The 15376-nt window shown below is 44.4% G+C and overlaps 1 protein-coding gene across 5 annotated transcripts in view; it reads right to left on the bottom strand.

Annotated features, from left to right (window-relative positions):
- GRIP1 (glutamate receptor interacting protein 1) overlaps positions 1-11686 on the bottom strand; it is a 546608-nt gene extending 534922 nt beyond the window's left edge. Inside the window, exon 1 of one of the 5 annotated variants that reach the window (XM_043548244.1) lies at positions 10945-11686. In XM_043548244.1, coding sequence (XP_043404179.1) covers positions 10945-10999 — 55 coding nt within the window. In that variant the 5' untranslated portion in view covers positions 11000-11686. The remainder of the gene's footprint in view (positions 1-10944) is intronic. The other 4 variants (XM_043548269.1, XM_043548251.1, XM_043548282.1 and 1 more) reach the window with 4 other exon arrangements.
- Positions 11687-15376: the final 3690 nt, after the last annotated feature.

Below are 15376 nucleotides of genomic sequence, written 5' to 3'. Positions count from 1 at the left end.
TTTGAGAGTACAAATCCCACATCTCCCCTACCTGAGTTGGGAGCTCTTTGTTCAACAACCTGTTCTAAAGACTCATATCCTGTTCATGAAGGTCAATGAAAAGAATAGGGCCCATTGTTGGTGAAGACTGTCCATCCCTCCTGGAAGGAGCACAGGTTGCTGGCTTCCCTTAATAAATAGCATATATTGCTAGTGATTCAACAAACTGGGGATTGGCAACCTTTAGCATGCAGCCCACCCCAGGGAAAGCTGATGGTAGGCGGGACGGTTTGTTTACCTGCAGCGTCTGCAGGTTCAGCTGATCCAGCTCCCACTGGCCGCAGTTCGCCGTTCCAGGCCAATGGGGGCTGTGGAAAGCGGCAGCCAGCACATCCCTTGGCCCACACTGCTTCCCACAACCCCCATTGGCCTGGAACAGCGAACTGCGGCCAGTAGGAGCTGTGATCAGCCCAACCTACAGATGCTGCAGGTAAACAAACTGTCCCGGCCCACCAGCGGCTTTCCCTTACGGGCCACGTGCCAAAGGTTGCAGATCCCTGTAATAAACCATCATTAACTGGTGACAAAACTGGTTAACTAACACCCTGTATCTAGCTTTCCATTTTGGGTTAACATTACTGAAAAAAGTTAGGGTAAAACCACCAAGTGTTTGTTGGTTTCTGAGTTTCTCGTCTTATATGGGTACCACTGGGTATGACACAGAAACAGCTATGGTAGATGATCTTTTCTGGCTGATGGATGAAAATCAGGAACACATGATGATCATTTTACATCCACATTCCTTCAGTGATGTTGCTCAGGAAGTGCCCTTGATTTGGCTGCAGCAGATCACGGGGGGAGGTGAATGGAGTTTGCTCTTGTATGATTTTTTTTCCTCTCCTGCTACAAGGATGATAATGAGAAATTGTTCTTGCATCCCTGAAGGGATTCTTGTGTGGGATTCCACAAGGTCCCATTTTGTTTAATGTGTAGCTGTTGGGAGGATTAGTGACAAGACATGTGTGGCAATGAGATCAGTATGCTGATGACACCCAGTTTTTTAATCTCCATCTCATGCTAGCTACCTGGAGCAGTCTTGGCCCTAGCCGGTGTTTGGTTAAGATTAAGGCATGGATGAGGACTAGCTGTCAGAGAAACAATTAAATCAGACTGAAATGTTGGTTGGCCGGGAAAAGCAATCAGAAGATATGCCAAAGATAGCATCTGCCTTTTGTTGTTTGAGTTTGCAAATTAGGGGTCAGGTTAAATTTTCAGGTGGGAACTACAGACAAGCCAGCTTTTTCTTTTTTATATATGGCTAGGAGATATTCTTTCAGATATAATCCTTGTCATCCATTCCTTTCTCACCTCAAGATTAGACTATTGCAACATGATTTGCATGAGATTACATTTTAAAATCATCCAGAAATGGAGGTAGTGCAAAGTCTGTAGCCCGATTTTTAAAGCACTCGATCTTGTTGTATTACACCACTGCTCTAATCTGCATTTGATACCCATAGGTTTTTGGGTAGACTTCAAGGTGTTGGGTTTGACCTACAGAGCCACAAAAGACTTAAGAAATTTATCATCTGAGATATTGTAACTGGCAGTATTGCTCAGGGAGAGAGGCAGCCAGAGGAAATGCTCAAGATGGAGCAATCCCCAGTTTAGCAAACAGGGGAATGGTGTCGTGGGGGCCTGCCAGCTTTGGGACTTGGCCTTCTCCCTTCATGCAAATTTTGCTGACCTTCAAACCAAGCTGCAAAATCCATCTATTTTTTCTGTCTTTGGAGGAGCAGCAGGGGAAATGAAAGGGGTTATTGTCTCTTGTTTTTTCTGATACTGAGCACTGTGTTGGTTAGTGGGGCAAGATTGTGGGAGTCAGTTATGACAACTGTATATTTAACCTGTCAAGCATTCCTAGAACTAAGAATAGGTGCTCACTTATTTTATACAGAACAAAATAAACACTTTTTTAAACTGTGTGTATACACTAAGTGATACCAAGCAGTTCTTCAGAGAACACACAAGACAAGCTGATGGATCACTTGATGATTACCTGTTCTGTTCATTCCCCCGGGGCACCTGGCATTGACCACTGTTGGAAGACAGGATACTGGGCTAGATGGACCTTTGGTCTGACCCAATATGGCTGTTCTTAGGTTATCTGTTACATTCCTGTCAAACTTGATCAGCTATGAAGCTGACACTGGAGTCCCATAAAATATTTTTATTTATCTAATTTAACTTGATTGGAAGGCATATTGAATAGTATGAATTCCAGAAATGTTTTTCTTATCAAAGTATTTGCTCAAATGTCACCTAAGAAAGCGTTTTATAACTGGATTTGGTTTAGTAGCTTAGACAGAAAAACTGGGGAAAGCGTGCCCTGAATTTTAATGATACATCTTACACTGGTGAGTCTTCACATGGCATTTCTGAAGTGACAAGGTTTACCACAACAGCCATATGTTAGTTTCGTTACTCAACATAGAGCATAATTCCAGACCTCTAAAAGAGGAAGCTCACTCCTGGTAAGCTTAGTAGTGGAATCCAAGAAAGACCAGTCACTACAGATGCTGTTTCATTATGATATTAAATTATGGAGGCAGCAGTACCAACTCCACAGTTAAAGGATCTGTTGCAATTTGCACTTAAACAAGACTAAAATCCCTCTTTCACATTTTAATTTACTGGATTTAGTCTCTAGATTTGACACAATAATTCTCCAGAGGCCAAGTGAATGTTCCATACAATTTACAAAGAAAAATATTTACCAACTTTTGCAGGAAAGACATTTTAAAAAAGAAGAATTTTTAAATGTTAACTTGTTTTCCTCACTTTGCTTTAGATCTTCTAAATAAACAAACCAAAAGTCCCGTGTCACTCCCTCCCTCTTACCGACCCCCTGCCACACATACATACACCCACCCTACCTCATCAGTATTCTTTGAAACTTAAACACAAAAAGTTATTCTCTTCATTCAGAATAGAGATAGATTTGATCAGCTAACATTGGCAAAACTCAGTTACATTATTTGAAGTCAAAACAAAATTTCCATTGAAATTTTGTTTTCAAACTCTTCTGACGAGCTGTAACCCTGACTCAGCATCTATGTTCTCTGTACATAACTCTATTGAGCCAAGGAGACAGTGTGAAGAGCAGGAATTATGGCATGGTTACACTGGGCCTACTGCACTACACCTCTGGCGTACTGGACAAGATGAGTCTCTGCACTGATGCAACAGCATTTGAAGGGTTGCCCACAGCAATGCTTCCCTGATACTGCTGCATTGGTGTGGTGGAGAGCAGAAGCAACAGGAGCAGGAAGCCCTTTAAAAGTTAATCCCTCAATATAGATGCACTGGGACTGACATACAAGGACTGTCACGCAGCTCCCCACTCTCCTAGCACGGCCTTTCTCTCCTCACTGTATATCCCACAACATGCCCATCCACACACCCTTGATTTCCCAAGTATACAACACCATGGGGAGCCAAAGAGGTTCCATGTGGAGCCAAAGATGAACAGGCAACTACATATAAAGAGGAGCTTGTGTGTTGAGCAGGAATGTTGAGGAGAGGGTGAGAAGGAATGTGTGTAGGATCACGGAAGAAAAATATAGGACTTGAGGGGGGAAGGGCCTGGGGAAACAAGATTTGTGTTCTGACAAGCCATAGGTGGTCCGTCATAGTTGAACTCTCTGTTCCACTTCTCTCAATAACATTTCTCCTATCTTAAGTTCAATTTTCCCCCCATTCATCCCTACTAGTCCCATCCACCCACATCACCACATATCCCATGGCTCCATAGTCACAGGATCCCACCTAACATCCCTGTATGCCCCACTCCTGTATATTGCTCCCCAAACTCTCCAGATCCTTGCTCCTCAACATACTCCCCATCATGCCTCCTACTTCCCTATTACATTCAGCTTAAAAAAAACAACAACTTTGTGCATATCATATGCACACATTAATGGTTAAAGCTAAACATGGAAGAGAATTAAGAGAACACTGTGTGGAACTGGGTTCTACAAGAGAACATGGAGAAAGAATGCAGCTCTCCAAGGGGCAAGGGAAACTGTAGAGTGGAGGGGCATGGGAAACATCAGATCTCAATAGGAAATCATTCCTATCCATACCAATAAACTAATAACCATTGAGATAGTAAGGCATTGGGAAATTAAACTTTGGAGTTCAATTTGCTAGCCCAAATAACCTACCAATATTAACACCACAAATTATTTTTATTACATTATTTATTATATGTATTATGGCAGCCCTTACAAGCCCCCAAATGAGTTCACGGTCCCGTTGTGCTAGGCACTGTACATACACTTCAATACCAGGCAAACTGGTTGAAACTATAGTAAAGAACAGAATTATCAAACACAGATGAACACAGTATGTTGGGAGAAGAGTCAACACAGCCTTTGTAAAGGAAAATCATGCCTCACCAATCTATTAGAATTATTTGAGGGGGTCAACAAACATGTGGATAAGGGTGATCCAGTGATTATAGTGTATCTGGACATTCAGAAAGCCTTTGACAAAGTCCCACACCAAAGGTTCTAAGCAAAGAATGGAGTCATGGGATAAGAGGGAAGGTTCTCTCATGGATCACTAACAGGTTAAAAGATAGGAAACAAAGGGTAGGAATAAATGGTCAGTTTTCACAATGGAGAGGTAAATAGCAGGGTCCCCCAAAGATCTGCACTGGGACCAGTGCTGTTCAAAATATTCATAGCTGATCTGGAAAAGAGGGTAAACAGTCAGGTGGCAAAATCTGCAGAAAAAATTTCTCAAGATAGTTAAGTCCAAACCTGACTGTGAAAAGTTACACAGGGATCACACAAAGCTGGGTGACTGGGCAACAAAATGCCAGATGAAATTCAATGTTGATAAATGCAAAGTAATGCACACTGAAAAACAATCCCTATACATCCATGATGAGGGAGTCTAAATTAGTTACCACCATTCAAGAAAGAAATCTTGGAGTCAATGTCGATAGTTCTCTGAAAACATCTGCTCAATGTGCAGCAACAGTCAAAAATGTGAACAGAATGTGAGGAATCATTAGGAAAGGGATAGATAAGACAGTAAATATCATAACACCACTATATAAATTCACGGTACGCGCACACCTTGAATATGGCATGCAGTTCTGGACACCCTATCTCAAAATGGATAAATTAGAATTGGAAAAGGTACAAAGAAAGGCACCAAATATAATTAGGGATATGGAACAGCTTCCATATGAAGAGAGATTAATAAGACTTGCATTTTCAGTTTAGAAAAGAGATGATTAAGGGAGAGATGATAGAGGTATATAAAATCATAAATGGGGTGGAGAAACTGAATAGGGAAGTGTTATTTACCTTTTCACATAATATACAAACCAAGGGTCACTCAATGAAATTAACAGGCAGCCCATTTAAAACCAATATAAGGAAGTACTTCTTCACACAACACACAGTCAGTCTGGGGAACTCAGTTCCAGGGGATGCTGTGAAGACCAAAAATATAACTGGGTTAAAAAAATTTAGATAAACGTATCCTCCATGAACTATCAGTGGCTATTAGCCAATATGGTTAGGGACAAAACCTCATTCTCTGGGTATCCCTAAACCTTTGACTGCCAGAAGCTGGGACTGGACAAATGGGGATGGATCCCTTGATAAATTGCCCTGTTATGTTCATTCCCCCTGAAGCATCTGGCACTGGCCGCTGTCAGAAGCCAGGATACTAGGCTAGATGGACCATTGGTCTGCCCTAGTTTGGCCATCCTTATGTTCTTGTGAGACAGTCCCTAGCCCAATAATCTTATACTCTGAATAGACAAGACAGTGGATGCTCCATCACTGATAATTTTTAAATCAAAATTGGATGCTTTTCTAACAGCTATGCTCTAGGAATTATTTTGGGAAGTTCTGTTTTATACAGGTCAGACTGGGTGATCACAATGGTCCCTCCTGACACTTGAATCTATGAGAAAGGAAGTATTATCCCCATTTTACAAATAGAGAACTGGGGCAGAAATAAACATAAGGGCTAGAGCCAAGAAAGGAGGAGGGGAGACTTAGGCTCAGTCTTTAAATGCCTGACTTTAGGTGCCCTGCCATCCAGTGGAATCCTCAGCTCTGACTTAAGATACCCAGACTCCATATACAATGCATACGGAGAGTTAGGTGCCTAAGAATGGGACTCTCAGAAGTCAGCACACTGAGTAGGGACCTGTCTAAGGTAACCAGTAGGAAACAGTGAGGAGCCCTGCCCCACAAAGGTAGTTATGTACTTATCTCTCCTTCAGATTTACAGCCATGAATCGTCTCCTACAATTAGATGCCTAAGCCAGGTCACCCCTTTCTTGCCAAAAAAAAAGGCAGGGGGAGGTGGTTGTGGTCACGATGCCCTTACACTCCCAGCTCCGCGGTTAGCACTTACTAGGGATGTGAGAGACCTGGGTTCAAATCCCCATTCTGCCCGATTTGGAAGTGGGATCTGAACCTGAGTGAGTGGCCTAACCATGGGGATATAGGGCATTGTAGGGTGGGTCTCTCTCAGTCTTTCCTATTGAAGTTGTTCCACTCTGTAGGAAATACTTAAATATTCACTGGACCAGAAAAAGAGAGAGTGTGCTAACCACTTGGCTAGAGTTATTTCTCACTCTCTCTCTGGCCCAATTAACATTTACGTATTTCCTACAGAGAGGAACAACTACAACATGAGAGATTGAGAGAGACGTACCCCAAACTACCTGTAAAGCAGTGGTTAGGCCACTTATCTAAGAGACAGGAGACACAGGTTCAAGTCCCTGCTCCAAAACAGGCAGAGCAGGAATTTGAACTTGGGTTGCACACATCCCAGGTGAAAAGAAAAGGAGTACTTGTGGCACCTTAGAGACTAAGTACTCCTTTTCTTTTTGCAAATACAGACTAACACGGCTGTTACTCTGAAACATCCCAGGTGAGTGCTCTAACCACTGGGCTATAGCTCATAAGTGGACCACTGCTACTTCCTTCTCTCTTTGGATTAGGCATGCTCTAAGAATGCCTGGATTGGGCCCTGCAGGCAAGATAGATGGGGAATGCCTAATTTGAGAATCCCACTGGGGCTTACACACCATACTCCTGGGGAAATTCTGCAGGACTGCGTGCCCACAGAAAACACCCCCCACAGAATTCCTGTGCTTCCTTGTAGAAAATGACAGGGAAGCCATGTGGCCATGGGCACAGTTTATGGGGGCATTGCTCTCCCCCAAACAGAGGTGAGGCATGCGGAGACACAGGGTTACGTGCCACTGCTCCCCTCCCCCCCATTTCTGCCAGCACAGAGCTGCCCAGCTTAAAGAGGCTGTGTCTCGGCTCCCCTGATTCTGTAGTTGAACGCGGCCTCCTGGGTCCTAGTGCCAGTTGTGCTCCCCTTCTGTGTGCTGGGAGCCTTCCTGTTTTCTGTGCAACAGTGAGTGCCCACGGTGGGGCTGGGTAAGGAGGGGGCAGGGGAAATGAGGAACGAGGGGTGAGGGAGTGGGGAGAAGAGGCAGACGGGAAGGAAGGGAGGATGGAATAGGGCAGGGGGAGGGAAATGTGGGAGTGAGGGAAGGGAATGGGGATAGTGGCGGAGGGGAATCGTGGGGGGAAGCAGGAGCGCAGCATGCACAGTCCTCTTGGCAGCAGCTGGGACTCCCCCATTAAGCAGGCCCATCGAACCCTCACCCTGACAAGCTCTACCTCCCAACACCTGGACCCCCCCATCCCCCCAACGAGACCCCACACCCAGACTCCCACCCCACTGAGCCCCAACCAGCTGCACCTGGACCCCCACCCCATCAAGCCCCACTCCCCCAGCACCTGGACCCCCCCCCCCCCCCGAGTCCCCCACACCCAGATTCCCCCTGCTGAGCCCCAAACCACCTTCACCTGGATCCCTTGCGGAGTCCCATTGCCCCTGCACCCCCTCCCCACAACAAACCCCCGTACATCCAGGAACATATATAATACAATTCAAAATAAAGTACATATGTATTTATGAAATATTCCTTAAGAGTCAATAAGAAATTCAATTTTATTCTGTAATTTTTTGTTAATTTGGATGTAAAAGATGGTTGTGATATTAGGTTAGAATAAATAGCTTATATACAAAAAAATTATACTAACATGAAGTATATATAAATGGATTGTAGACTATCTGAATAAAAATATTGTCTGAAAACAGCAGAGGGGGATATTAGCACAACTGGCCCTAAACCAGAATTTAACTGTATTTGTAATTGCCTTTTAAGTCAATGCCATACCAAACTGCCACATTAGCTAGAGATGCATCTGATTTCATTTCATTACTACACTGGCCATTTTTCTGGCCAGTTTGAAAGGTTTATCTAATCTACTCTACTATTCAGGTTCAAGGACAACCTGCTTCAACAATGATTACTTATTTTGATCACTTTATGTTTTCCTGAATTCCAAAAAAGAAAAATATGATCAAATTCTAAGTAGCACTGAAATTCTGGTAAATTAATTAGCTAAGCTTGAGCAATATACAATGAAACATAAATTAGAAATAAACTATTTACTGTAGGTTCTGAAGAGCTTTATTTACCCTGTGGAAATAAAATACAAAACAAAAGCATCAATGATAAGAGTTTCTAAATTTTAATTTTTTCAGCGTCATAATGAAAATAAAAGATACTACATAGAAAATATGAACAAGGATATGAACTGTTTACAAATCAGCATCTTAGCTGATTTAGAAAGAAAGTTAAAAAAAGAGATAATAGTAATTGTGCACACTACTAAAAAAATTTAAGGCAGAAAGCACGATACCCATTCCTGACTGATTTTTTTAAGCACATAAAGGATTTTTTGCTTTCACTATCTCTGCAATACACAGATTAGATCATCTTTGAAAGTTCCCACATTTCTAAGAAACAGCTAACATATTGTGACAGTTCAGTCACCTACTCATTTCTGTGTTTTTCCAGAACACAGCACAACACACGTTTACTCATGTCAAAAATATCTAGAGTTTAGCATACACCTGTTATAATGTATTAAATTAACGTAACGTAAGAGAATACTTAGTATTCATTTCAACCATGAGAAACTAACATTTCAATTATCCTTTTTAATTACCATACATTGTAATCTTCACTACTTTAGTGACTTACAACACACACAACACTTCTGAAACAGGCTTCAATATCCAGCCTGAGACCAGAAGTCTCTTCCTTAGAGCAGATCAAGCAATCTCACTTTGACTATTTTCTTGGTTTGTTCTTAGCAATACATAGATATATCCAATAAGAAAACAGTCAAAAGAAATAAATTCCCTGGCTCATTAGTCTATAGGCAAACCAAAGACCTCCTCTACCATCTAGAGGAGTATATGCGACTGTACATTGAAAGTTGATTAACAAGTGGTATAACATACAACTTTTTACATATAATAATGGAATAAGTACAGTCTAAAATTCCCAAATGTTAATGTTTTACTGGATTTTTTTCTGCATACACATAGTCCTTCCATGAAACAGTGACAAAGTAATCCCTGGTGACAGGACTTGTTTTTGCAGTTACAATGACAAAGTTGCTGTTTTATTCCATATAAAATGAAATCAAAGCATTGCTGATTTTGAAAAGTGACCAGAAAACATCAAATCCATCATTTTGTAACAGGATTTAACTTTAACCAAATAATCCTGCACTATAAGGTTTTATTTAAGAATGTTGCTACAATCCCTTGTTGATCTCCTTAAAGTTTTCTTAATGGGATTTGCATTTTTTTCCCCAATGTTATTAAAACTGTATGAATACTTAAGATGCCATCATTCCCCCTGAAAGTAAATTGCAGGATTTTTTCCCGGTTTCAGAATTTACAGTTTTGAAGTCCTGCAATTCTGACAACTTCCAAGGACCAGTCCTTTAGACCCACTCCTCCTAGCCACTTCCACACATTCCTCGAGAGATAGGTGCGATCTGTAATTTACGTTCAGCTAAGAATCTAGAAGTTACATACATCGATCACCAGTAAGGATCATGAATAAAAAGGCCACTGTTTGCACAAAAGCAGGTAAAGGCTTCACTTTAAAAGTTACCCTATAATTTACCTTCCTGAATGGCAATTTATAAAATGCGTGACCTGCAAGACACCGCAAAAATAAGCCAAGTACTCTGCAAACATTCTCAAGAGTTACATGAAGATACTGTTCCATTGGTGCAACTTTCTGCGTGTAGACATGTAAAAATTGCAATCCAGTACCTGTGCAACTCCACTGAGAGGCTGAAAACTGCAGCAGCTTTTACCAATAGGATTGCATTCAAGTTTTACACCCATTGAACCGGATTTTCCCCGTTTACACCAGTGTAACGCCATTACCTTAAGGAGATTACTGCCGATTTACCCTGGTATAAGTAGGAAGCGAATCAGGCCCATCCTTTAGAAAAGCACTCCGATATTGAATTTCACACATACCATCTACAGCCCCCTCCCCTACCGGGTTTCTCCTTGATCACACCGCCTCGGCAATTTTGTAATCCCCCCCGCGCAGGGCCAGCCAGGGGTCGAGCTCCAGAGAGTACGAGGAAAGTTTGCAAAGCCTCTCTGCGAGGCAGCGAGCCCCCCCCCCGGGCTCACAGCCAGCCGGAGGGGGAGGCCCGAGGGAGAAGCCACAAACCCGGGAGCTGGCGCGCTGCCCCAGCCGGGAAAGTTAGCAGCCAGCAGCACGGAAACGTGCCCGGTGCGCCTCCATGCCTGTCACTCCCCCGCTCCCCCTTTGTGCCCGGCTCCCGGAGCAGCTCTCCGCTCCCTCCCCCAACACCCGCCCAGGCAGCGGACCGGCGGAGCCCGGTCTCCGCGGCTGCCGGCCGGGGAAGGAGGGAGAGCAGGAGGCCCCGGCGGCATGGCAGCCCCCGCCCTTGCCTCGCCGAAGGCGCCGGTCCCAGCCCGCCGCCCCCGCGGGCTCACCTCGCTCCGGCTCGGCTTGCAGGCAGGTGGGGATGTTCTTCTTCCAGCCCGGCATGGTTCCCGCGCGCACCCGGCTCCTCACGGCTGCGGCGGCGGCGGGCGGCACATTGCAGTGCGAGGCGGCGGCGGCGCCCCCTCCTCCTCCTCCTCCTCCTCCTCCTCCTCCTGCCCCCGCGCTCCGGGGGAACTCGGCGGCTCCTCCGGGCAGCGGCAGCCTCGCTGTGGCAGGGAGGGGAAGCGGGGAGGGAGGAGCAGCCAGATGCGGGCGGGGGGCTCCTCTGGCCGGTTCAGCCGGGGACAGGGCGGGGTGGGCAGGGCGCTCGCCTCTCCGCTCCGGCAGCACAGCGGAGACGACGAGCGGCGCTGGGCTCCTGGCGGCGGGGCCCCCGGCGGACTCCCGGCAAGGCGGGCAGGGGGTGTGAACCAGGCGCCGCGCAGGGCTGGGGAGGGCGGCGCCTCCCCGCTTGGCCTCCAGGTAAGAGGCGAGCGCCTCGGGTCTCTCCCTCCCCCGCCTGCAGGCAGAGCGGTGTATTGTCTTGGGGAACAGCGCGCCCCGAATCCGTAGCCCCACGTCCGGCTTCCTTGTCACCCCGGGCCAAAGTATTTATCAAAACACCAACTTCTGCCCACTCAAGGCAGGTGGTTTGCAGGTAGAGGCAATCAAGCTGCTCCTGTCGAGGATGAGTGTACAGCTACAAATAGATCAACAAGAGCCTGCAGCTCAGAAAACTCCTGCAGCGTTAGGGCAGGACTGCTCTTTCCAAGACATCCCCCTTACAGCCCATTTTGGCCTTTTAGAAGGAGCTATTACAGGCACAGCTGAACAAAGGGTCCTGCACTGGGTCTTTCTCATTTGTAATGGAAAATGTATTTGGAGACATTGTTTCTGCCTGCAACAATTATCAAAGCCATTTTAGGATGGAAAGAGGCCATCTGCATCTCGATTCCCCTCCTCCCCTGAAACAGCTGTTTCATCTTACATTGTCTCCAAGGGGGGGAAGGGTCTAAATCTGTTCTGACAGCATAAATCATGAAATAACTTGATCACTTTCAAAACAGGTGGGTTGGGAGAGGAGATTTCTTGCCAGAATAACATAAGAACAGCCATACTGGCTCAGACCAATGGTCCATCTAGCCCAGTATCCTGGCTTCCAACCGTGGCCAACGCCAGGTGCTTTAGAGGGAATGAACAGAACAGGGAATCATCAAGTGGTCAATCCTCTGTCGTCCATTCCCAGCTTCTGGCAAACAGAAGCTAGGGACACCATCCCAGCCCCTCATGGCTAATAGCCATTGATGGACCTATCCTCCATGAACTTATCTAGTTGTTTATTAAATCTGTTAGTGTTTTGGCATTCTCAACATCCTCTGGCAAGGAGTTCCACAGGAGTGTTGTGAGAAGAAATACTTCCGTTTGTTTATTTTAAACCTGCTACCTATCAGTTTCATTTGGTGACCTGTAATTCTTCTGTTATGAGAAGGAATAAATAGCACTTCCTTATCTACTTTCTCCATACCTGTCATGATTTTATAGACCTCCATCCTATCCCCCCTTAGTCATCTTGTCCAAGCTGAAAAGTCCCAGTTTTATTAATCACTCCTCAAATGGAAGCTGTTCCATACCCCTAATAATTTGTGTTGCCCTTTCCTGTACCTTTTCCAATTCCCATATATCTTTTTTGAAATGGGGTGACCACATCTGCACTCAGTATTCAAGATGTGGGTGTACCATGGATTTATATAGAGGCAGTATGATATTCTCTGTCTTATTATCTATCCCTTTCCTAATGACCAAAAACAACCTGGAGATACTGTGGTGAGTCACTGTGCACTGGCAATCACAGCTTAGATTCTAGTCAAGTCAATGCCCAAAAATTTCATTAACATTTAAGATTGAGCCACAGTGCCCCTTGCCCTAGAATACTGAGTGCATCTATACTTGCCCATCTGGGAAAAAAAAACAAGAAATAAATCAAAGGTACACATCACCCTTTAGGAATAGTATTGACAGCCCCAAGATCAAAAGACCCATATTTGCACCACAGTCTCCTAGGACCTATTGCAGCATACCAGTTTTCAGGACAACCTCCTCGGGCCTGCAGATTTTAGAACACTTTGATTATTAGAGCCAGCTCCTTATTAGGGGAGCTGTATCTGGGGACCCCTTAATCAAATGACCTCAATTTGCACTGCTGACTCTATGCCAGGCACAGCAATATTATGATGCGGCAGAAGTACCACCACAGTTAAAGTTACGCCAGCTTTTATATTTTAGCGGGGGGAAAAGAGCTACAAAAATTCTGGGTTTGGGGGTAGCATGTCCTTTTAAAATCCTTATTGTAGTTTGAGCACTGCTTAATTTTTCTAAGGCAGGTTGTAGAGGGAAAAATATTGTTAGATGTTTTCTATGACTGTTTTAAAAGGGAGCTACATGGCTGAACTTTTTCTAGTGTCTAACATTCCCTTCAAACTCCTTTTTCACAGAAACCACAGTATTTTGAGGGATGAAATTGATAAGTGTGAACCTTTGCTTTGTGTAGATTGGATAAATTATTGTACAAAATTGGGGGAAGGGAAAATCCCTGTTTATTTTTCATGATAAACAAATTAGCGTTTCAACTGATGACAGCATCCTACCAACACATTTGTCAATGTTGATAGTAAACCAGTCCTTAAAATAGGGCTCTCTTATGGGTGCATTTCCTGATGCTCAGATACCCCTTGAATCACATTGACATTGAAGAGAGTCACAGCTACTTGCTTTTCTTTGATCTCCAGCCCATTATTGAAGAAAAGGGTGAAGAGCATGCAGCATGATTTCATTCCCCCAATGCTACTGCTTCCTAGAGTCTTTCAGCTTCTCTTTAGGTAATGTTATGTTCCTTCCCAATACTTCTAAAGAAAAACTGGAGTATACATTTGAATTTTAGAGCACTCCAAAATATTGACTCTTAAGTTAGAAGCTTTGCTCTCAAGGCAAGATGTCCAGAAGGTGCTCCTGCAGAATGCAGGCAGAAAGCAACTAGTATGCACAATACATATTCTTAGTAAGCTGTCCAGGTGAGGATTCAAACTTACAGTACATGGGTGCCAATCAGGTTCAGTGGCCACACAACGTCACCCACTCACTGATTTTTTTAGGTCAGGAACAGGGTTGGAGAGAGGGACAGAGGCGGGATCCTGGACCCCAGTAGCTGGGCCGCTGGGAGGTGGCCCTTCTCGGTTGGGCTCAGGGGTCTGAGGGGTGGGAAGGGAGCCCTCTGTGATGCTGGGCTCGGGCTTAGGCTCTATGGCAGGTGTGACAGCCATGGCATCAGGAGGTGGACAATTTTCAGTGGGGCCCCCGCCCAGGAAGAAGGTTGGTTTCCCCGCACCATGGAGGGATGCCCTCACTGATCTCAGGCTGCTTGCAAGCTCACTGGCTTGCAACACAACCCCCATCCTGCTATACAGGTGCAAATGACTTTCTCTAGTTTGTCTACTTGGCCCAAATCACATTATAGATCCAACTTTTACCCTGAATAACTTTTTAAATATTGCTTCCCCAAAGGGACAGTAAGTGCTGGACGCTAGCTGAGATCAATTCTGAGTGGATGATACCTGTTTAGGGAGGATCAGAGCCATAGTTTGATCCCAGGTATAGGGCATGGATGGACAGATACAATTTTGATTTAAGGAAATGAATCTCAGGAATCCTTTGCTCAAATGACCTCCTCCAGACTCTCATGAGAGAGCACTTTTCAAGCAACCTGGATAAGCATATAGATTTTAGAGTACTTTGAAAATTGACTGTTAAACTCTAAGCTAGTCTCAACCTTAACTATAGTGGTGCTACTCCCCCAGAATAAGAAAGGTTCTTGTTGCATATGGAGCCTGGACCTTGCAAAGGTAGATGTGGGGGGTGTTCTCCTCCCCTCTGATTCCCAATGTGATTTCTGGACCAAACTTGTTTAGTAAGCACATATAAAATATAGTATAGAGCCACCAGTGTTTGGTCTATTTTCTTGTCTGTTTTTCCCCCATCTAATGTTGGCCAGCCATTGGGTTTAGGCAGAATTGTCATGCCTATGCTCTCTATGTTAAAAACTGTTTTATTGAAAGAAATCCTCTCTGAATAGATACAGTTCTAGATCCTTACTTTATCACACCTCTTATATTTGTATGGCTACATGCTAAGGTTAGTAACAAATTAAGCTAAATTGACTTTAGCCACCTATTCTGAAATAAGAGTGTCTGCACACACACATTTGCACTGAAAAAACTAATTTTGTTTTAGTTCACTGGTTTTTATTTTAGTGCCAGTTTGTGTGTAGGTCAGTGCCTAAAATCTGCCCTTTTACCTCAAACTCACACACTCATATACCCTACTTTTTTGGATTCCCCTTCCCTCCCACCCATCTATGCCTATTATTTTCTCACTCCATTTTTTCTG

This window comes from Chelonia mydas, chromosome 1 (assembly GCF_015237465.2).
Source record: "Chelonia mydas isolate rCheMyd1 chromosome 1, rCheMyd1.pri.v2, whole genome shotgun sequence".
Taxonomy (NCBI): domain Eukaryota; kingdom Metazoa; phylum Chordata; order Testudines; family Cheloniidae; genus Chelonia; species Chelonia mydas.
The sequence above is the reverse complement of the archived record's forward strand: the minus strand, read 5'-3'. Positions and strand labels throughout refer to the sequence as shown.